The sequence below is a fragment of the Nerophis ophidion genome, linkage group LG02 (assembly GCF_033978795.1).
Source record: "Nerophis ophidion isolate RoL-2023_Sa linkage group LG02, RoL_Noph_v1.0, whole genome shotgun sequence".
Lineage (NCBI taxonomy): Eukaryota > Metazoa > Chordata > Actinopteri > Syngnathiformes > Syngnathidae > Nerophis > Nerophis ophidion.
In genome coordinates, this window is record NC_084612.1 from 45,874,616 (window position 1) to 45,898,697 (window position 24,082).

Consider the following 24,082-nt stretch of genomic DNA (forward strand, 5'->3'; position numbering starts at 1 on the left):
CTTTTAACATTTATGACAACCTTTTTCCAAAACACAATATCGAATAACAGGACAATGCTTACGTTTATCATTTGTTCTCAAGACGCTTACAAAAAAGTGGGACCCCAAAAATTAACTGTGGGACCCAATTTTTATGACTTGATGGGGTACATGAGACCCCATTTTGAAAATTCATTGCGCCAACACTGTTTTCAACAGAAGAGAAAAAATGCTTTATTTAAATACATATATTATATTCAAAACAAGTTCAAGCATCATTGGCAAATGTTCACCTAGTCCCGGCCTTGGCACGCATATGTGTGTCCTCTTTTTGGGATTTCACAATATGATCAGCCTAAAATATAATTTTGAGACGATGCAGAGAGCATGTGGGACTGCGTAACAAATAGAAAATGAAATTGCGGTGATAATGAGATTACAAGAGGAAAAAGAGTACCTGACACTAATGCTGGAGCAGAGTGGAAGCCAAATGATCATGAGCTCTCCATGCAAATACACTTTCAGTCACTTTACTGTACAGTTCATCACACTTTCACATCCAAATATTGACATGAATTCATCCATCCATCCATTTTCTACCGCTTATTCCCTTCAGGGTCTCGGGGGGCGCTGGAGCCTATCTCAGCTACAATCCGGTGGAAGGCGGTGTACACCCTGGACAAGTCGCACTTGTCACAGGGCGACATGAATGCACTTAGGGCTTTTTGCACCATCAGCATGAGGTGAATGGCGCTGCAGGTCCTGCCAGCAGTACCAGACAACACCACTGAGGAGCGCTAAAGCACCGGTGCAGACGCTCCAAGCTGCTCCGCAATGAATGGCTACTCTCTCGCCTCCCTCCGACGCCTCCAGATCGTCCTCGCACATTCAGCTGCGGAGCCAACTACGTCAAGAGCATGGATGGAGTATTTAAAAAACTGTTTTAAAAAGAAAAAAAAGACTGACAGTGCAAAGTATGCATGTGGGGGTCCAGGTGCTCCGGAGATCGGGACGACGACAATTTGAAGAGCAGAAACTTTGATGCTTGCTGCCTCCTCACTTAATGTTGGAGACACTTCTGCGGACCAGGGAAACACAAACCATGTGGGTTTTAAGGTAGATTATGTAATGTGGAGCTCCAATTGAAGCGGGGGCATGCAAAGTGCTTTTGCTTGAAAGAAGATGTCTGGGTTTTGCGGTGAAAAATGGATAATAAATGACATCTGGGATTACTGAAAGCACAACCAAAAGGTAAGAGGACTTTCACTTGTAATTCCTGACGCAAAAATGTAAAGAGGCTGAAAATGATGTCCACTCATGAAGCAGCCAATAACGACATTATGTTGCAGCTGCATGCTGGCAGGCAGTACACAACGTGCACTTTTGGAATGTACCAGGGTTCCTGTGTGTGCACACAACTTGCAGCCTCCATGGTCAAGTCCACTTTGCACGACCAAGGCAATGAGTGATGTCGATAGATAGATAGATAGATAGATAGATAGATAGATAGATAGATGGATAGATAGATAGATAGATAGATAGATAGATAGATAGATAGATAGATAGATAGATAGATAGTACTTTATTGATTCCTTCAGGAGAGTTCCCTCAGGAAAATTAAAATTCCAGCAGCAGTGTACAGAATTGAGATCGAATTTAAAAAGTAAATAATGGTGGTATAAATTAAAACACAATAGACAAATATTACAATAAGATTTAAAATACAAAGCAACACTGGGAATAAAAATATAACAGTAAAATAAGAATATAACAAGAGAAACTAGGCAGTAGTGACCATGTTATGAAAAGGTATTGCACTGTTATTGTTTTGCATCCCCTGTCATCCTAGTACCCCTCGCCCCAGAGAGGAGTTGTACAGTCTGATAGCGTGTGGGACAAAGGAGTTTTTTTAGTCTATTAGTCCAGCACTTGGCTTCACAGGGGCAGAGGGATTAGTGCGTCTGCCTCACAATACGAAGGTCCTGAGCAGTCAGGGTTCAATCCCGGGCTCGGGATCTTTCTGTGTGAAGTTTGCATGTCCTCCCCGTGAATGCGTGGGTTCCCTCCAGGTACTCTGGCTTCCTCCCACTTCCAAAGATATGCACTTGGGGATAGGTTGATTGGCAACACTGAATTGGCCCTAGTGTGTGAATGTGAGTGTGAATGTTGTCTGTCTATCTGTGTTGGCCCTGCGATGAGGTGGCAACTTGTCCAAGGTGTACACCGCCTTCCGCTCGATTGTAGGTGAGATAGGCACAAGCGCCCCCTGCGATCCCAAAAGGGAGTAAGCGGTAGGAAATGGATGGGTGGATGGATAGTACTGCACTTTGGATGGAGCAATCGAGCACTGAACAGGGTCCTCTGGCTACTGATAACGCTATGCAGAGGGGGACTGGTATCATCCAGGATGCTCACTAGTTTTTCCACAGTCTTCTTCTCTGCCACCGTCACAGTCCTCTTCTCTGCCACCGTCACTTTTATTCCCATCGTAGAACCGGCCTGCCTGATCAGTTTCTCCAGTCTGGAGCCGTCCTTCTTAGCTGTACAGCCCCCCCAGGACACTACCATGTAGAACAGAACACTGGCAACCACAGACTGGAAGTACATCCACAATAGTTTTCTACAGATGTTAAAGGAGCGTAGCCTCCTCAGGATGTACAGCCTGCTCTGTCCTTTCCTGTACAAGTGGTCCGTGTTAACAGTCCAGCTTATTGTCCACCCAAACCCCGAGGCACTTAAATGAGTCCATGGTCTGTACCTCGACTCCCTCGATCACAATAGGTTGTGACCTTGGGCTCGACCTCCTGAAGTCAACAACCAGCTCCTTGGTCCTTGATGGATTGAGCTGCAAGAGGTTCCTGTGGCACCAGACAGCAAAGTCCCTCACTGGGCTCTGAAACTCCTCCTCTCTGCCGTCCCTGATGCACCCGACGATGGCAGTGTCATCCGCGTACTTCTGGATGTGACACAGCTCTGAGTTGTAGCAGAAGTCAGCGGTTTACAGGGTGAAGAGAAGAGGGGCCAGCACCGTTCCCTACGGTGCTCCGGTGCTGCTGATCACAGTGTCAGACATGATGTCCTTCAGTCTGACGTACTGTGGCCTATTGGTGAGGTAGTTTGAAATCCAGACAACCAGGCAGGGGTCTACTCGCAGTCTGTCCAGCTTGTCCTGGAGAAGGCGGAGCTGGGGAGTATAAAAGGCACTCGAGAAGTCCAGCAACAGGATCCTCACAGTGCATGAAGAAAGTGGCGAGATCTATGCCTGATGTTTACACCAAACAGCAGCAGGAGTGTGAAAGCCAAAATGACGGTTCCACCTTGTGATGCAGCTTGTGTGGAAGAATGGCAGACATACTGTAGCAAAGTCCCCAGATGACACGATTGACAGTGTTTGGCTCCACATGCAAGACCTGATCTTGGCAACCATTGGGGAAATGCCAGGATGTTATTGTGTTACCATTCATTCAGTGTAAACACAATCCACTGGAATGTGAGTCAGTGTCATAGACATAACTCGTCATTTCCACATTGATGGTGGAAAACTACCACTTGTGTCCGCTCGTCAGTTGCTAGAAAAGCTTTTTGGAAAAGTATACCTCTTCTTGTCATTTTCAACTGCTTGCTTGAAAGTTAAACAGGTGAGTCACATGTTCGTGGAAGTTTTCAAGTTCTGTGGTTATTAGCCCTGCCACAAAACATATAAAATAAAAATAGAATACACAAACAGCTACTGCTAAGTTTGGATCCACACTACAACAGGTGAAGTAAAGACACAACAACTCCTCAAATCGGAATCAGAAGTCTCCAAAGTGCATCAAAATCCGATTATTTGCCCAAGGCATTCGTGTCAAACTCAATGCTCGGAGGCCATATTTGGCCAGCCATATCCTTTTAATAATGTATGTCAATACAGTACTTGGGCTTCACGGTGGCAGAGGGGTTAGTGCGTCTGCCTCACAATACGAAGTTCCTGCAGTCCTGGGTTCAAATCCAGGCTCAGAATCTTTCTGTGTGGAGTTTGCATGTTCTCCCCATGAATGCGTGGGTTCCCTCCGGGTACTCCGGCTTCCTCCCACTTCCAAAGACATGCACCAGGGGATAGGTTGATTGGCAACACTAAATTGGCCCTAGTGTGTGAATGTGTGTGTGAATGTTGTCTGTCTATCTGCGTTGGCCCTGCGATGAGGTGGCGACTTGTCCAGGGTGTACCCTGCCTTCCGCCCGATTGTAGCTGAGATAGGCGCCAGCGCCCCCCGCGACCCCGAAAGGGAATAAGCGGTAGGAAATGGATGGAATACAGTACTTCATTTGTTCTTGCTATATATATTCATTCTTTCAATAATCCTCCATTGTGGCACATAAACTACATTTCTAGGAATGGGGGACGAAGCTAAACATGTTATACACAGAAGAAGAGCAAGCGAGTAAATAACCTCGCCGCTAAACTAGCTGGAAAGAAGCCAAGAATTGCGTGCTTGGTAAACTTGACAAATTGTAGATTGAACCACCTCTCAGCAGAAATAAAGCAGATACACAGGCAATTCACAAGTAGATTAACAAGAGTCTGGAGAAAGGATTAATTGATGGTTCAATCCATAAAATGGTAGTATCAGTGTGGTTGATATTTGTGTTTTTTCCAAATCATTTTTGTTTTTGCTGTTGTGAAAAAAACTTAGGGAATAACTCCTTGAACACAGGAAAAAAACAATGACTTTAATGTGTAGATGATAATAGTTTTGTATTTTGTGTTGCTCAAACACATGTATGTAATACAAATTATAAGGGGCTTCTTTTGAATATTGTGTTGATACTCTTACATTGTTAATAGTACTCAGCACAAATAAATGTTAATACATGTAATCTCTATTGGTTGTTTTCATTAAGGAAGTGGTTCTCAACCTTTTTTTTGTCATCCCCCACTTTGGACAGGGGGGAGTTTTCAAGTCCCACCTGGCCCCACCTGCCCCCATCGCCTCAACAGAACGCTAATGCCAAGCGTAACATTTTCAAATTTATTGAGCATCAAGTAACATCAAGTTGTATCTATTCAAACTCAATAACATAAAATAACATCAAGTTCAATAATAAATAAAATAACTTGCATCAAGTTCAATAATAAATAAAACAAGTGTTATAACTTGCACCATGTATCAAGTTCAATAGTAAATCAAATAAAGTGTTATAACTTGCATCAAGTTCAATAATAAATCAAATAAAAGTGTTATAACTTGCATCAAGTTCAATAATAAATCAAATATAAGTGATATAGCTTGCATCAAGTTCAATAATAAATAAAATAACTTGCATCAAGTTCAATAATAAATCAAATAAAAATGCAACTTTGCAATCTTTGCACAAACAAAAAAGGAGGAGTTATGCATTTGGCAAGACAGGGCAAGTGAACATGAGTTTTACAGTACTCCAGCATTACTGGCTGCAATGAGCCTGTTTTGCACTGCACAGCTTTTCAAATCGGGGTTGCATGCTTGACACTGCCACTCTTAAGTCATGCTCAATGTTCAGCTGAGACCTGTAATTCGTTTTGAGTGAAACAACAGCTGAAAAGCCTATCTCACACAGATGCCAGATTTTTGTTTCTCTGCAGGCGCTGGCTCTGGCTCGACGACCTTTGAGGTGCGAGTCACAATTGTATCCATTTTGTGTAATTGTGGTCCACACATTAGCCTGCTACCCATCCGCACGGAAGTTTGTTCCGCTTAACCCCGCCTCCATTAGTTACTGTTGCTATGTCTGTCAAACTTTCGCTCCTACCTAGAAATTTAAAGCATACAGGAAAAATAAGTAATTTACATTTATTTCTATTGCAAATTTCACAGGCAGAGTCACAAAGTGATTTACAGTGTGTATAAAAAAATGAAAGCATAGTAAAAAAATAAATCTAAGAATATAATAAAAATAAAACAATTTAAGTGAAATTTCCTCCAGTTCCTCGCGCCCCACCTGTCATGTCTCTATTCCCCACCAATGGAGCGCGCCCCACACTTTGAAAAACGCTGCATTAAGGGATGATTGGTATTGGAATTGGCCGCATAAACCCCTGCTGGAAAACGTTTTTTGCAAAAGTATAGTGAATCTTTTGTGAAAATGTACTCCTGTTGAAAGAACCATTTACTCTAGAACAGGGGTGCCCACACTTTTTCTGCAGGTGAGCTACTTTTCAATTGACCAACTCGAGGGGATCCACCTCATTTATATATATCATTTATCCATCCATCTATCCATCATCTTCCGCTTATCCGAGGTCGGGTCGCGGGGGCAGCAGCCTAAGCAGGGAAGCCCAGACTTCCCTATCTCCAGCCACTTCGTCTAGCTCTTCCCGGGGGATCCCGAGGCGTTCCCAGGCCAGCCGGGAGACATAGTCTTTCCAACGTGTCCTGGGTCTTCCCCGTGGCCTCCTACCAGCTGGACGTGCCCTAAACACCTCCCTAGGGAGGCGTTCGGGTGGCATCCTGACCAGATGCCCGAACCACCTCATCTGGCTCCTCTCAATGTGGAGGAGCAGCGGCTTTACGTTGAGCTCCTCCCGGATGGCAGAGCTTCTCACCCTATCTCTAAGGGAGAGCCCCGCCACCCGGCGGAGGAAACTCATTTCGGCCGCTTGTACCCGTGATCTTATCTTTTCGGTCATGACCCAAAGCTCATGACCATAGGTGAGGATGGGAACGTAGATCGACCGGTAAATTGAGAGCTTTGCCTTCCGGCTCAGCTCCTTCTTCACCACAACGGATCGATACAACGTCCGCATTACTGAAGACGCCGCACCGATCCGCCTGTCGATCTCACGATCCACTCTTCCCCCACTCGTGAACAAGACTCCTAGGTACTTGAACTCCTCCACTTGGGGCAGGGTCTCCTCCCCAACCCGGAGATGGCACTCCACCCTTTTCCGGGCGGGAACCATGGACTCGGACTTGGAGGTGCTGATTCTCATTCCGGTCGCTTCACACTCGGCTGCGAACCGATCCAGTGAGAGCTGAAGATCCCGGCCAGATGAAGCCATCAGGACTACATCATCTGCAAAAAGCAGAGACCTAATCCCGTGGCCACCAAACCGGAACCCCTCAACGCCTTGACTGCGCCTAGAAATTCTGTCCATAAAAGTTATGAACAGAATCGGTGACAAAGGACAGCCTTGGCGGAGTCCAACCTTCACTGGAAACGTGTCCGACTTACTGCCAGCAATGCGGACCAAGCTCTGACACTGATCATACAGGGAGCGGACTGCCACAATAAGACATTCCGATACCCCATACTCTCTGAGCACTCCCCACAGGACTTCCCGAGGGACACGGTCGAATGCCTTCTCCAAGTCCACAAAGCACATGTAGACTGGTTGGGCAAACTCCCATGCACCCTCAAGAACCCTGCCGAGAGTATAGAGCTGGTCCACAGTTCCACGACCAGGACGAAAACCACACTGTTCCTCCTGAATCCGAGGTTCGACTATCCGGCGAAGCCTCCTCTCCAGTACACCTGAATAAACCTTACCGGGAAGGCTGAGGAGTGTGATCCCACGATAGTTGGAACACACCCTCCGGTCCCCCTTCTTAAAGAGAGGGACCACCACCCCGGTCTGCCAATCCAGAGGTACCGCCCCCGATGCCCACGCGATGCTGCAGAGTCTTGTCAACCAAGACAGCCCCACAGCATCCAGAGCCTTAAGGAACTCCGGGCGGATCTCATCCACCCCCGGGGCCTTGCCGCCGAGGAGCTTTTTAACTACCTCAGCGACCTCAGCCCCAGAAATAGGAGAGTCCACTACAGATTCCCCAGGCACCGCTTCCTCAAAGAAAGACGTGTTGGTGGGATTGAGGAGGTCTTCGAAGTATTCCCTCCACCGATCCACAACATCCGCAGTCGAAGTCAGCAGAACACCATCCGCACCATACACGGTGTTGATAGTGCACTGCTTCCCCTTCCTGAGGCGCCGTATGGTGGTCCAGAATCGCTTCGAAGCCGTCCGGAAGTCGTTTTCCATGGCTTCCCCGAACTCTTCCCATGCTAGCTCTTGGGACGTGGAACATATATCATTTATATGTATTTATTTATGAAAGAGACATTTTTGTAAACAAGTTAAATGTGTTTAATGATAATACAAGCATGTGTAACACATATAGATGTCTTTCTTTCACAAAGACAAGAATATAAGTTGGTGTATTACCTGATTCTGATGACTTGTATTGATTGGAATCAGACAGTAATGATGATAACGCCCACATTTTCAAATGGAGGAGAAAAAAAGTTGTCCTTTCTGTACAATACCACATGAAAGTGGTTGGTTTTTTGCCATCTAATTCATCCAGCTTCCATACACTTTACAAGGATAACATTGGCGGCAAATTCCGTAGCTTGCTTGATTGACATTCACGGCACCCGAGGGTCTTGTGAGATGACGCTGGCTGCTGCCAGTTCATTATTATGAAAAAATGACAGAGAGGAAGGCGAGAAACACTTTTTATTTCAACAGACTTTCGCGCCGTCCCTTCCGTCAAAACTCTAAAGGCCGACTGCACATTTCCTATCTTCACAATAAAAGCCCTGCTTCATGCTGCCTGCGCTAACAAAATAAGAGTCTCGGAAAGCTGGCGTGCACAAGTGATGTGCACGCCAGCTTTCTGAGAGATCGCTTGTGCACGCCAGTTTTCCGAGACTCTGTATTTAGTTAGCGCAGGCAGCATGAAGCAGGGCTTTTATTGTGAAGATGTGAAATGTGCAGTCGGCCTTTAGAGTTTTGACGGAAGGTACGGCGCGAGAGTCTGTTGAAATAAAAAGTGTTTCTTGCCTTCCTCTCGGTCATATTTTAATAATAATGATCTTGCAGCAGCCAGCGTCATCTCACAAGACCCTCCGGTACCGTGAATGTCATTTAAGTGACGTCTTGGTGAAGATTGATTATCACTAATTTTTAGGTCTATTTTTTTTAAAAGCCTGGCTCGAGATCGACTGACACACCCCCCGCGGTCGACTGGTAGCTCGCGATCGACGTAATGGGCACCCCTGCTCTAGAACAATTAGATTCGAGTTCAAAAGATGTATTTTAATTTACTGTTTAAGAATATCCCTGTGAGAAATTCATAGTCATTTTTTGACCCTGCCTCTTAAAAAAGTCTGGTTTGAGAATCATTGGGAACCGGAAACGAAATGAGGAACCGTAATTGTCCAAACTGAACCCTGACAAATCTATCCTAAAGGGGTATAGGTGGAGAAGGAGGTCCACTTGTCTCCAAGCGAAGTGAGTGGACCGTCACTGATACATTTTGCAATATTCATAGAGTTAAAAGTGAAGTGCTGGACAGAGCTCTTAAGGTGGAAAAACCATCACAGTGTCCTCAGGAGACAGAGTGTGTAGTAGTTTAGTGCAAACACATAAAGTACATATGAACCTTCCTTCTATGTCCGTTTGTCTCACCCTTTGTTCATCCGACAGTCCTTCATCCTTCTGACAACTGTTCTGTTGTGCGGGTGGCTGTCCCCGCTTCGAGCTGTCCCCTCAATTAGCGCTATCATCGCATTTCATCCTGCCGAGTAATAACCTTACACGCCTATTGTGGCCTGATGCAATTCTGTGCTGATTAATTGAAGTCTCCTCAGAGAATCCCAAGAATGGTGTAAATCTTTGTCTTTCTCCCTCGCTGACAGGAGAGCCATTATTTTGTTTTATAGATGGCTGTCACTAGCTTTCCTCCAGTCCGCCAGAAGGCCCGGCGTTGTTCTGGAGGGTTTGATTGTCCTGCCGTTATTGGTGGGTGTTGCTGACAGGCAGAGCAAAGGCCACCCTGGGATCGGTGGAGATGGGAGCTGAGTGATGGCTGAACTGTATTCCAATGAAAGGACCTCAGGAAGATTGGCTTGTTAGACAAAGATTGACAGGCTCGCAACCAACCTGACTCGTTGTTCTACAAATCGGTGGGAAATACGGAAAACTTGATAGGATGCAAGGCTTGAAGAGTTGCACCCTTTGGACACCTCAACTTCACCTACTAGGCTAGCCTAGCATGTTGCTGCTAAAATGTTATGCTAACGTTGCTAAAGTTTCTGTCTTGTTATTAGGGATGATTACCATTTGAATCGATACGTACCAATTCATCTAGAGATCGATACTACTAACCAATGTTAACTATTTTTGCTACCTTTTTGTGTGTTCAAATGTGAAATAACAAAAAAAAAAGAACATTTTCTGAATTAAACATTTAACACTTGACTGTGCTGTCCAGTTGATATCTTGTTTTCCTACCCCTTGTGTGTATCATTTGCAAGTACTGTGTTGTACCGTATTACATGGTAGACTTTGTAATTACAGTTGTTTATATTCTATAGTGTTGAGTTAGCCATTAAGTTCAATGTGCCAGTTTATTCTTTTGTTGATCCCAACAACGTGTTTTAACATTTTGGAAAAACTATTGTATCTATTACACACTGGCTTTTTGATTGTAACGTGCATCTTAGTTGTAGTTTTGATGACCAAATTCGGACGTGTTGAAATTGCCATATAAACTTGCTAATGCTAATCTTTTGCATCTCTCTAGAAAATCTAAAGTAAATTAGCATCAAGCTAGAACATTTTAAAAACTGGAGCGTTACTGAACCATTGTGAGCCTTTTTCTTGCTGTGTTAGTCTGGAAAATTGGAAGATCATCGAGAGACAAAGTCCACTCTCAGTGCTTGTTTTGTTTCTGGTTGGGCTTCAGTCGCTGTAAAATTTTGCATCCGGACGTGACGTCACGCCACGTACAACAAATGAATCAGAATATGGCACCATTTAATTTTACGTACCCGGTAGTATAGACAGACTTTGGTTAGTACTTATAAAAGTACAGAACTTGGTACCCAGCCCTCGATGTTGTATGTAATATATTAAATTAATGCAGGATAGCGCCTTGAGATGCAGCATCTTGTTTTCAAGGAGGTCCTAACACAAGTACAGGAAAACCTAAAACACAAAAACACATTGTTCTACCACTTCCACATCACAGCTATTCACACCATTGCAACTGATTACAATACAATGCGCAGACATATATTTTCACCCTTTTCACTTGATGGATGAGGACATGCTGACTGTCCAAAATCAAAGTATCATATTACAGGCATATCCTGGACAACTATTTGGGGAGCATAGTCAACAAGATCTGACACAGGGCAGGGGAAGCATGGAAGTTGAATGATAACTGTGTGTGTGCAAAACAATCGCCAGGGTTGTGTTGTGGTTTTTCTTGCTACAAATAGGAAAATTACGTAGTTATTCTGCAAGGTCTTTTCTATGAGTCAAGTCAAATCGGTGCCGTCGCAGACGCCCGCCAGTGGGTATTGACCGACGGAGAAGCTTAGAGAGTAGCAACCATAACTTACCTTATGGAAATCCTGAGTTATCGTTTTGCGAGCAGCCCGATGCGCTAAAAAAATAAAAATGCCAAGTCATTGTTAGTCTCACGCGACACCCTGTCCATGTGTTTATAGGCCTGTGCTGATAACACAATTTGCTCAATGATAAATTGACAGACAAATAATTGCGATATCATTGCCATTATTTTTGGAGACCAAATCAACCATTGGTGTAATGATAATACACAATAATAATAATAATGCATGTGTTAGAACAATTGTCTGTAAATTATCAAAAAACTTTCCACTCTGAGTTTCCAGTGAACAGATGAGAGCTGTCTTTGTTGCACCAAGCAACGTCTTGGAAGATTTCGCTGTGTACGTTTGGAATGAGACGGGAGGGGTTATCTATTGTCCTCAAAGACCTGCCAAAGCTGAATCCAGGACGAGCCCAAGCCCGAGGCATCTTCTTTTTTTATCTTCAATGTGACCGAAAACAATGACTGTTTACATACTCTCCATTTATGTTGTGATATGGGTTGTTGCGTAAACATTGAATATCTAAATAAAAGAGGAGACGTAAGCCTTTTTCGTCAGAGCGTGGTACATGACTGTACAGAGAGTACAGTGGCCATGTCTCTCCTCTGATCTGAGTATAAATTGTATTCTGTCTCTGTTTGATTCCTTGCCTGTTGTCTTGTTTAATATATGTCATCAGTGTTTGAACCTGACAGCATGTTTATCCTTTTATCTTCAGTAAACATGTATTTCTTGTAGAATTTAAAACTGTAACTTCAATTTATTTTTTCAAAATCTCAAAGTTAAATAAAACCAACAACAAAATTTTTCACATGACCAATAGCAATCAAATATGTTAAGCAAAGGGTAGTGGCCCTGCAATACACACAACCAAATCAATGAATAAAATGGCTAAATAGAATATTGACAAACAAAGTTGCTCTTCAATATTGAAAACATAGGCATAAGTAGAATTGTACATGACTTTGCTGACCATCAAGTTTTAAACAAAAGTGCAGAGTAACAAGTGTCACGGCGGGGTTTTTGCAGCTTACTGGGAGGTTTGTTCCCCCAGGATGCAAACGGCCTATTCCGGACACGGCGTGCAGGTAGAAACATATTTATTAATTTTCTCAAAACTCTAAGTACTACAAAAAAAATGGACAACAAGGCGAAGGCACACGACGCTGATCACACTTGGAACTAAACTAACACTTAGCATAAACTATGACAAGGAAAACTTACTAGCTGTGGCATGAACAAACAAAAAATTAGGTATACAAGGCATGAAGCGAACACTTGGCATCAACTTGGAACCAGACATGAACCGAACAATGACGCCAGGCCGATTGACTGGCTAAGGCAGGCTTCAATTGTGTCTTGATTAGAGCCAGGTGAGTGTACCGAACAGCAGCGGCAGGTGAAAATCATACGCAACCATGGCAACCAAAACAAACAAGAGTGCACAAAAAACAGGAACTAATGGAGTCAAACTAACAGAACATAACGAAAACATGACCGGACCACGGATCATGACAACAAGCACTTGAAATAAGACTTACCAATAGCATACTTGCCAACCTTGAGACCTCTGAATTCGGGAGATGAGACCGGGGGGTTTTGAGGTGTGGAAAAGTTAAGGCTGCAAGGGATTCTGGGTATTTGTTCTGTTGTGTTTATGTTGTGTTACAGTGTGGATGTTCTCCCAAAATTTGTTTGTCATTTTTGTTTGGTGTGGGTTCACAATGTGGCACATATTTGTAACAGTGATAAAGTTGTTTATACGGCCACCCACAGTGTGACCTGTATGGCTGTTGATCAAGTATGCCTTGCATTCACGTACGTGTGTCTGTAGAAGCTGCATGCAACATGTGATTTGGCCGGAACACTGTTTGTACGGGGGAAAAGCGGACACGATGACAGGTTGCAGAGGACGCTAAAGGCAGTGTCTTCATGGCACGCCCTCAATATTGTTGTTCAGGTGAAGATAGGGAGAAATTCGGGAGACTGTTGGCCCCGGGTGGTTTGCAGGAGAGACACTAAAATACGAGAGTTTCCCGGAAAAATCGGGAGGGTTGGCAAGTATGACTAATAGTCATATGACTTCAGCTGGGATAGGATCCAGCCACTCCCAAGAGGGACAAGTGGATTGAAAATGTATGCCAAAAAAAGACTTAAGTCTGGCAGGTTCCGAGCAAGGAACCACCAACATGACATGACATCATGACGAATAGTCAGTCAAACATTTCTAATGCTAGCTTTCTAAAAGTATGAAATGGCAGCATATCATTGTTCCTCACACAGCCGAATTGCTCACTTGTCAAACCAGTCGTATGGATGTCTGGTGGTAAAAAAAAAATGGTTCAAAACTCTGGCCTCTGGAGAGGCTACTTGATGTACTTAAGTCGCCAGCTCACTTCCAGAAGAGGTGTGAAAAAGTACTGCATTTTTCAGATTACAAAGCGCATCTAAAGTCCTTCCATTTTCTCAAAAAATGTGCCGTGTAACCCGGTGCATCTAATGTACAGATTAATTCTGGTTGTGCTTACCAACCTCAAAGCAGTTTTTTTGATAGGTTTGACTAGTAAATGGCTGTCACACATAAGAGATATGTGTGGACTGCAGGTTGACTCATGTTCAATTGACTGCAGCAGATTATTAATATAAGGGAAAAGTTTACCCAGAGTGCTTTGCGTCAGTCTGCCATTGTAGTCTGGCGATGTAGTCAATAAGATCCTTCTTTTTTTCTATCCTCTTGTTGTTATTCATTCATCCTCCACTGTTGCCTTTTCTAATATAAAGTAGAGTATACTTCTAATTTATAGCGGTCAGTAGACTCGCTATGGAAGCGCTAAAAACTAACGGTACAACAAAGATGACAGGGAGAAGATGCTGTCCAAGTGGAGGCACGTAAATTATACTTACCCACAAAACGGCACATCCTCAAGAGACAGTCAAAAAGCGACTTCAAGATGATGTGTAAAACATCATCTGTGCAAGATTTGGACCAAAGAATCACCATGACATGTTATGTAGACACAAGAAGGAAGTCGGTTACATATAAAAACAAAATAAAAACGCTTCAATGTGCTTTATAATCAGGTGCGCCTTTTGTATGAAATAAACCTAAATACACTTGCTCACCGGCATAGCGCCTTGTAATCCAGTGTGTCCTACAAATACTACAATATATGTAGGTAATACCTATGTTTATACACTCGCTTTGTAAATGTAACTCTCCATCCCCATGCAGTGGGAGTAGATTTTTTTATTCATCAGCACCCCAGCAGCTGTGACCTAGCGGAACTGGACAATTTTGCCATCCATCTACATAATTGCGCCCGATCTCATGCATCTCGAGACTGTCTGCACTGGAGTGTTCATAGGGTAAATTGTTTAGAATGTCTGCACTGGAGTGTTCATAGGGTCCTTTGAGACACTAGTGATTTAGGGCTATATAAGTAAACATTGATTGATTGATTGATAATGTGTTTAGGAAGCGCTTTGTTTCACCTCTTAAAGGGCCGGCTGGAGCTGCCACACTCAATCCATCGGCCAGTTTAATTGGAAATGGAATCCACTTGTGAACAAATGGTGCATTCCCTCCCCTCATCATCATAGTTTTTATAGCTGCTATTTCAAGAAGCCATGAAGTGTAACTGCCGACAAAACAAGAAGACAATAAACAAACACATTGGTTTCCTGGAAGCCAGCAGTGGCCCACTCAGTCACTCATGCAGCTTGATGTTTTAACACCTCCCCAAAGCACTCATGCAGCTTGATGGTTTCACACTACCCCAAAATACTCATGCAGCCTGACAGTTTAACTCCTCCCCAAAGCACTCATGCAGCTTGATGTTTTAACTCCTCCCCAAAGCACTCATACAGCTTGATGTTCTAACACCTCCCTAAAGCACTCATGCAGCTTGATGGTTTGACACCTCCTCAAAGCACTCATCTCAGGATTGGACTGGCAAAGCACAACTCCATCTCTTATTTATTCAGCCTCATTTGCAGTGTAAAGGCCCGCCGGTTGAGTGTGTGTGCTTGTGTGTGTGTGTGTGCGTGTGTGCGTGTGTGTGTGTGTGTGTGTGTGTGTGTGTGTGTGTGTGTGTGTGTGTGTGTGTGTGTGTGAGTGTGTGTGTGTGTGCTCGTGTGTGTGCGTGTTTTTCTACCGTGTGATAATACATTGGGAACTTGCTTGTTTGGCTTTAAACTATTTTATTTAGATTGAACTAATAATATATATTATGGTATGAAAAAGGATGGAACAATGCACGTTATGAATTTATGTAAATAGAGTTAATATGAATTCATGTAAATAGAGTTAATATGAATTCATGTAAATAGAGTTAAACTGCCAAATTGCTTCCATTACAAATCATGAACTGACTATACAGCCAATGCTGTACTTGACATTTTGAAAGGTTAATATTAGGCGGGATTTTTTTCTATCTACCCCACCTCTTGCCCAAAGTCAATTGGGATAGGCTCCAGTAAGCGCTACGACAAATGAGTGGATGTGTGGCTGTACATAAGTCTTGATGCAAACAAAGTTAGGGGCTTGCATGGCAGCTCCCGCCATCAGTGTATGAATGTGTGTGTGAATGTGAAACTTGTGTCAAAGCGCTTTGAGTACCTTAAAGGTAGAAAAGGATTATACAAGTATAACCCATTTGCCATTAACCATTTACTACCTATTCCCGCAGCAAGGCTTCAAACAGACTTCCTGCTGGTTTCCTATGCCTTCTGCTTATTCCTGCCCGTCCATGGTCTCACATCGCTCTTGATTTTGTTACAGGGTTCCCGGCATCCACAGGTAACACCACTGTTCTAACGATTGTCAACTGCTTTTCCAAGGCAGCACATGTTATCCCGCTCCCCAAGCTTCCATCCTCCGACGGCGGACATCCTCACACTGCACGTCGTCAAATAACACGGTATTCCCAGGGATATCGTATCTGACCGCGGCCCCCAGTTCACCTCCCCGGTATGGCAGGCCTTCTGCAAAGGGCTTGGGGCCTCGGCCAGTCTCACCTCTGGATACCGTCCGCAAAGCAAACAAGCAGACAGCAAGGACCGACCAGAGCTTGGAGACCATGCTGCGTTGTGTGGCTAACCGCCAGCCCACCTCTTGGAGCAAGTTCCATCTCTGGGTAGAGTAGGCTTATAACTCCATGAAAAGCTCCGCTACGGGTTGAGTGCTCCCTCGGCTATCAGCCACTTTTGTTTACGCAGCAGGATAGGTAGGCCATAATTCCCTCTACAAGGGCCCACATCAAGTGGTGTCAGAGGGTGTGGAGATCAGCCCAAGCGGCACTTGAAAAGGCTAACGAGGATGCCCTGCAGTGCCAACCGGCGTCACATCCCAGCTCCATCCTACCAGCCCGGACAACTGGTTATGTTGCGTGCCAAGGACCTCAGCTTCCACGTACCTTAAAAACTTGGCTCCGCGTTTTGTTGGACAATGCCCAGTTGTAACCATTGTCAACCCTGCATCTGTAAAGTTCGCTCGCCCACCCTAACCCTAACTCTAACCCTAACCCTGTGGTATATGTTTCTCAAATAAAGCCGGTGGCGGAGAGCCCTCTGTCTCTCTCTACCACTGCCCCCCCGCCTCGTTTCCTAGGATACTGGGGAATGGTGACCTTGTGTGGACGGTCAAAGAGATCCTCAGGGTGCGTCGGCAGGGTAGGGTGTAGTTATACCTGGTTAACTGGGAGGCGTATGGACCGGAAGACAGATCTTGGGTGGCAACTTCCTACCTTGCCGACTCCTCCCATTTAGAGGACTTTTATCAGGCCAACCCCGAAGCTCCCCGCCGCTCAGGAGCCTCGCCTGAGGAGGGGGGTATTGTCCCGGCGCACGTGCAATTCCTCATGCCTTTTGCAGCGAGCGCAACCGGCAGCTCCACTAAGAGCGCGCTAGGACACGTCCGGCTAGCTCTGCCCGCATCGTGGACACGGACCTGCACGGCAGCAGGCAATCATCAATAAGCGCACGTGGGTCTGATGAGGGCAGTTAGCATAAAGACTAGCGGACCCATACTAGTTCACTCTTTGTAAAAAGCATCCCGTATCTGGCTTCCCTCCTCATACCTGCTCTCTCTGTTCTTTCCCTCTGCCAGTGTCTCATGTCCTCTGAGTTCCCCGTAGTGTTCCCTCAGTATCCTGTAATCGAGCTGTGCGCCTCGACTTCCCACCAAACTTTGGACTGCTTCCCTCTACTCTCGACTCCCGCTTGGACATGGACATTTTCGCCTCTCTCCAGCCCCCGACCTTTCCCTATCCCACGGACGGTTTTCTTGCCTTGCCCCTCTGGACTGTTGAAAGATTCATTCAACACGCACATACAACAACCTCTGGTAGCATTCACATTGCTAATACTTCACATTGTCTTGCACCATTCGCTTGGAGTAGCATACACACCCCAACATACAATCAGGTTCAATAAAACAACTGAATTGATCCCTGTCGTTGTGTCGTATGATTGTTTTTTCTAAAACACTTCAATTGTAACATGTAATGATGGGTCTTTGGTCAACATTTTGCATAAATGCTGCTGTAAAGACCTATCTATAAGACACTTTTTGTCCATCACCTAAAAAAGGTTTGTTTTGAGAGGCGGGGTTGTTAGAGGCAAATTAACCCCGCCGTACCGCCTCTCTTCTCACTAACTCGCCTTTCGTTCCTGCCCCAGGCAGCCTTGTTTTGTTTCTTCTGCTAAGACCGTATGGAACTATACAACCTATTCCGTTGTCTATGGAATATAGACAACAGTAATCACCACCAGCCATCTAATTTTTACTTGACAATGCAACATCCCAGATGATTTAGCACCAACAGCAGCTCACCGTGGTTTGTTGTCGGCTCAAGGAGGAGACGATGTGGAAGACGGAAAGTTAGAAAGCCCAGCTGCAAATCTGGTACTTTATGCTGGCTGAGGTTGAACTTCTACCTTGTATTTCTCTCTCCAATGCAAGACCCTGGACATATATATGTGTATATTAACAATGCATTGCCTTTCTATCTTGTATGTATATATATTACCTTCACTAAACTGCTGCTTCAATCTCTTGTGATAAATAGAGGCTCAAGCCGGCTATTGAGTAAGCTACAGCGCTAATGCAATTACAAAGTTATATAATTAACTGGTCCATTGCCAAACACAACAGGCGCTGATCCAATTAAAAGTAGTTATTAAGAAAATCATTCTTTATTTTGCTGGAGTACAGTGACTCTGTTGTCTTACATTAGAAGGCTAAGCTTGCTACACAACAACTAACTTCAGCTAACATTGCATATGAATCATTCACACATTTCTAACCTGCTGATATTACTTTTGGTTTCATTGTCTCTTCCATTGCATTGAATAGTAGTCACTAAGCCCGCCAAAGCAGTTTATTGAAAAATGCATCTTCTTATGAAGATCTGTGTGAAGCAGGACTCTTCTTTGCACACACTCAGAGCGACTTCTTCACAGATGAAGGCACATTGCCACAACTCATAAAAGTTAAATTAAGGCACTTTTCCTTCAGATGAGGCTGAAAGTTAGTGTAGTGACGTGTTTAAGCAAACCAACACCAATAATGTAAATTATTCAATGTATATACTCTGATGATTAACCTGTGTGATGACTGCATTATGCTGATAGTATATATTTGTACCATGAATTCATTAACGTGGACCAAGACTTAAACAAGTTGAAAAATTTATTCGGGTGTTACCATTTAGTGGTCAATTGTGCGGAATATGTACTGAGCTGTGCAATCTACTAATAAAAGTTTTAATCAATCAATCAAAAAGCATTTCCTGTGTTATGTTTCAGCGTGGACATGTTGTCGTAGCACAGCCCATTTTGCATCAATTAAAAATTGCTAACTCACGCAATAATGTTTGGGTAAATGTCTGCCATATATGGAGAGTGTCAACCTCGCACTTGAACAAAACGTCACACTTGGGGCACATTTCCAAACGGCTCATTTAGAGGATGTACAAACGTTTGTATGAAGGAAGGAAAGATTGTTTTATAAATATGTCCACAATGCCTCCACCATTTAATTTCAAATTCCAGGGACTCACGCAGATCCAAAATACACCTAAGCAGGCAGCTATAGTTAAGAAAAGTAGATTTTTTTTCAAAATAGGTCCCCTCTAAGTCACTCCGCTGCCACAAGTTGCAATAAGTTTCATTTTCTGGTTCGATTGTTATCATCCCACTTTTCTTCTTTGCAATGGTTAGTGTCTTTTTGTGGAGACATGAATCCAAAATGCCAAAGAAGAAACTCAAATGTTGTGGAACCAAGCCTTTAGCAGCTCGCCAAGCTGAGATGGAATTTAAAAATTAGATGGCTGGTGGTGATTACTGTTGTCTATATTCCATAGACAACGGTCTAGATGGTAAATGGTAAATGGGTTCTACTTGTATAGCGCTTTTCTACCCCTTTTTAAGGAGCCCAAACGCTACTGCATTTTCAAAGTATATTTGAGGTGAAAGGTCAGATTGGGAGGCTCTTTGTTATGATCTGCTGCCCAGATCATATTATGTTGAGGTTTTGAATCTTTTTTGTATTATGTTCTGCTGATGTTTGACTTACTTCCTAGTTTCACTTCCTTGTTTGTTCTGTCACCATAGTTACTTATTAGTTTCACCTGCGACTTGTTTTTTCGGACGCGCACCTGTGTTGTAATTACTTTCGTTATTTAAGCCTGCCCTCTCCCGTCAGTCGGCCTGGGTCCATTGCACTTTTGAATCCGAATCCAATCCCACGTCTTGGAAAACAATTGACTTCTCCTTACTTGCTGTTCTGGCTGGCCTTGGTGGCACTCAGTCTACCACGTGAGCCACAATCACACATTTCATGTGTGCTGTGGGATTCATTTCTCCTGGGCTTTGCACTCGCATGCCAGAAAATAAAAAGGAGGCAGGGCTGGGAAAGCAGCTCATGTTCACGTTCCTCTCCTATTTTGAGGTGCCTCTCAGAACCACTTGGAGGTGGCCTTACATGCCAATTGATGATTGTTTATTCCCTGCGCCCAATGAATGGACTTCTTAGATTGCCCTTTCTCTATCCAATCAGCAGCAATTTGTTGACAAATTCTAGCTGCATGCTACTTTTATTTAATAAAGTTATCCTTGATGTATGAGCCTGTTTTCTCATCTAGGCAGCTGACTGTCAGACAATTAGAATTTGATTAGAACCTTGATGACTAATCAGTCGTGAAGGGAAGGGGGTAAAACAAGATCGACAAAAGTATTGGGACATGTGCTCTGGTAGCTTGAAAGTTTCAAGTGTGGTTCATTCTGTCTGTTTTTGACAGGGTTATGAGCCAGGTTCTTCCACACCACACTCATCCCACTATAAAGGCTCTAAATGTACGCCATGAAGAGTATGACGTATCGTATTAGGACACATTAGGTACACATAGACGCTCTAATGCCTTTCAGAAAGGGTGTTTTTACAAAAAAAATATGTTTGTTGCCTCAGCACATACAGTACACAATGTTGACACCTATAGTTCTATTTTGATAAACAATCATACATGAATCTTTCAGCACACAAACAAATGTTGACATCCATAGTTATATTTTGATAAACAATCATAAATTAATCTTTTAGCACTTAAACAATGTTAACATCTATAGTTATATTTTGATTTAAAAAAATCATCAATGAATATTTTACCACATACACAATGTTGATAAATATAGTTACATTTTGATAAACAATCATACATGAATCTTTCAGCACATAAACAATGTTGACATCTATACTTACATAGATGTCATAATTTATTTTTTTATAAATAATCATTATCTAATCTTTCAGCACATACAGAATGTTGACATCTATAGTTATACTTTGATAAACAATCATATATGGATCAAATCAAATCAAATCAACTTTATGTATACAGCACATTTAAAATTTACCACCGGGGTAGCCAAAGTGCTGTACAGTACAATGGGCAGGTTAAAAACAAGAACCGAGCAAACACAACACAACACTAACAGAACATGATAAAAAATAAATAAATAAAACATAAAAACAGGTTCACAGCAGGTATCTTTCAGCACATACACAATGTTGAAATCTATAGTTATATTTTCATAAACCATAATAAATTAATATTTAAGCACATACACAATGTTTACAGCTATAGTTATATAGATGTCATCATTTATATTTTGATAAACAATCATAAATGAGTCTTTCAGCTTTGATTGATTGATTGAAACTTTTACTAGTAGATTGCAAAGAAAGAGAATATATATATATATATATATATATATATATATATATATATATATATATATATATATATATATATATATATATATATATATACAGTATATATATATGAAACAGTTCAGTTTACATAATACAGTACATATTCCGTACAATTGACCACTAAATGGTAATACTCCACCCAATATGTTTTTCAACTTAAGTCGGGGTCCACGTTAATCAGCATAATACAGTCATCAAGTCAACAAGTATATACATTTCATTATTCACAATCCGGGGAGGTGGGATGTGGTGGGCAGAAGATGTTCGTCTAGGGTTGTAGTTGCCTGGAGGTGTTCTTTTAGTGAGGTTTTATAGGAGGATAGAGATGCACTTTCTTTTACACCTTTTGGGAGTGCATTCCATAATGATGTGGCATAGAAGGAGAATGAGTTAAGACCTTTGTTAGATCAAAATCTGTGTTTAACAAGCTTTGTGGAGCTCCCACTGGTGTTGTGGTTATGGCGGTCATTTACGTTCTGGAAGTAATTTAACATATACTTCGGTATCAGGGAGGTGTAGCGCATTTTATAGACTAGGCTCAGTGCAAGTTGTTTTACTCTGTCCTCCACCCTGAGCCAGCTCACTTTGGAGAAGTGAGTAGGAGTGAGGTGTGATCTGGGGTGGAGGTCTAGAAGTAACCTGACTAGCTTGTTTTGGGATATCTGGAGTCTTTATTTGAGGGTTTTAGAGGTGCCGGTGTACCAGGAGGTGTATGTGTTGTCAAAAAGGGTTGAATAAGAGTTCCCGCTAGAATCTTCATGGTGCTTTTTTTGACCAAAGAGGAGATTCACACAGTCCAACCTGACCACCCAACTTTAAAGGGACAGTAACATAACAACCATTAATAGCCTTTATTCACACAGTCCCACCTGACCACCCAACCTTAAAGGGACAGTAACAAAACCGTGAGGGTTCTCCTGAGTCCGATAGATCTTCCGTGAGCCCGGTAGACAGTGTAAATACAGTCTTTTTATTTTGACACAACAGTCTGTTTTGCTTTTTTTTTTAGCAGTCTGCTTCAGGGGTACATCTCTCGCTCTCTCTCTAGCTCCCAACTCCAACCCTGTGTCTTTTTACGGCTGCTGCTAATAAAGGTGACAGGTGATTAGGTAACAAGGCCCACCTAGGCCATCTACTCACCTGTCGCTGCCTTCGAGGCCAGTCCTTGTACACCCCGCTCCGCAGCAGGCCCGCAGGCCACGCCACCTCCACACACACAGTCCCACCTGACAACCCAACCTTAAAGGGACAGTAACATAACAACTTTTCTTCACACAGTGCCACCTGACCAACCACACTTAACGGGAAAGTAACATGACAAACGTTTATTGACACAGTCCCACCTAACGACCCAACCTTAAAGGTACAGTAACCTAGCACACACACATATGTTATGGATACTCTACATTGGCTGAATGTAACAGAAGTCATACATCTCGTACAACCTCGTGAAGTTAAAGAAACAAACACTTGCATCGCTACGTTAGCTACACTGCTAACATTACAGTCACAACATTTAGCAAAGTTAGCCTTTTTGCTGCATGAAATGTAAATGATCAAACATACATCTTTGGTCGACTGAGGGAAAATTGATAGAAATGTAAGCTTCACTTTAAGGCACGAAGCCTACTCTTTTACAAGGGTGACCTGTGTGAAGTAGTTTTAGCTAGCTGGGCATCATCTCCATGAAGAAGGAAGTGGCCCTGGTCCTTCTACAGCAAGGAGCCATTTGCAGCAGGATTGTAACGCCAGTGTGATCAGCCGAGCGTGTCTCCTAAATCCCTGGATGAACGGAGCCACCATTTCCATAAAGTGATGGAATCGTTTGTACCTCCAAATCCTCTGCAATCCTGCAGGACAGCTGCAAGAAATGTTTCTCTCCGTGTTACGTGCTGGGAAATTGAAAGAGATGAGGATCACACGGCTCAGCAGGAGCTGCCGTCTAATTGGTCCAAACTCCGAGCTTGGAAAGGTGTTGGTGCGCCAAATGAAGGCTGCAACGTATGGTGCAGATGATACCTTTGGCCACCATGTCAGACACACAAGGACTACAAGAACCATGTATGTAACATGGTACAGGTGTTAATTTGGCCACCATGTCAGACACACAAGGACTACAAGAACCATGTATGTAACATGGTACAGGTGTTAGTTTGGGCACCATGTCAGACACAAGGACTACAAGAACAACCATGTATGTAACATGGTACAGATGTCAGTGTGGACACCATGTTAGATACACAAGGACAAGAAGCAAACATGTGGAAAGAATATTTCACTTCATCTTCTCCCTGCAGACCACAACCATGTACAAACCCCATTTCCATATGAGTTGGAAAATTGTGTTGGATGTGAATATAAACGTAATACAATGATTTGCAAATCCTTTTCAACCCATATTCAATTGAATGCACTACACAGACAAGATATTTAATGTTCAAACTCATAAAC

General features: G+C 43.3%; 1 protein-coding gene across 1 annotated transcript in view; it reads left to right on the forward strand.

Moving 5' to 3' along the window:
• Positions 1-857: 857 nt before the first annotated feature.
• The window catches only part of tafa3a (TAFA chemokine like family member 3a), an 85,533-nt gene continuing 62,308 nt past the window's right edge, over positions 858-24,082 (forward strand). The window contains exon 1 of the mRNA XM_061884929.1: positions 858-1,230. Coding sequence (XP_061740913.1) covers positions 1,196-1,230 — 35 coding nt within the window. The 5' untranslated portion in view covers positions 858-1,195. The remainder of the gene's footprint in view (positions 1,231-24,082) is intronic.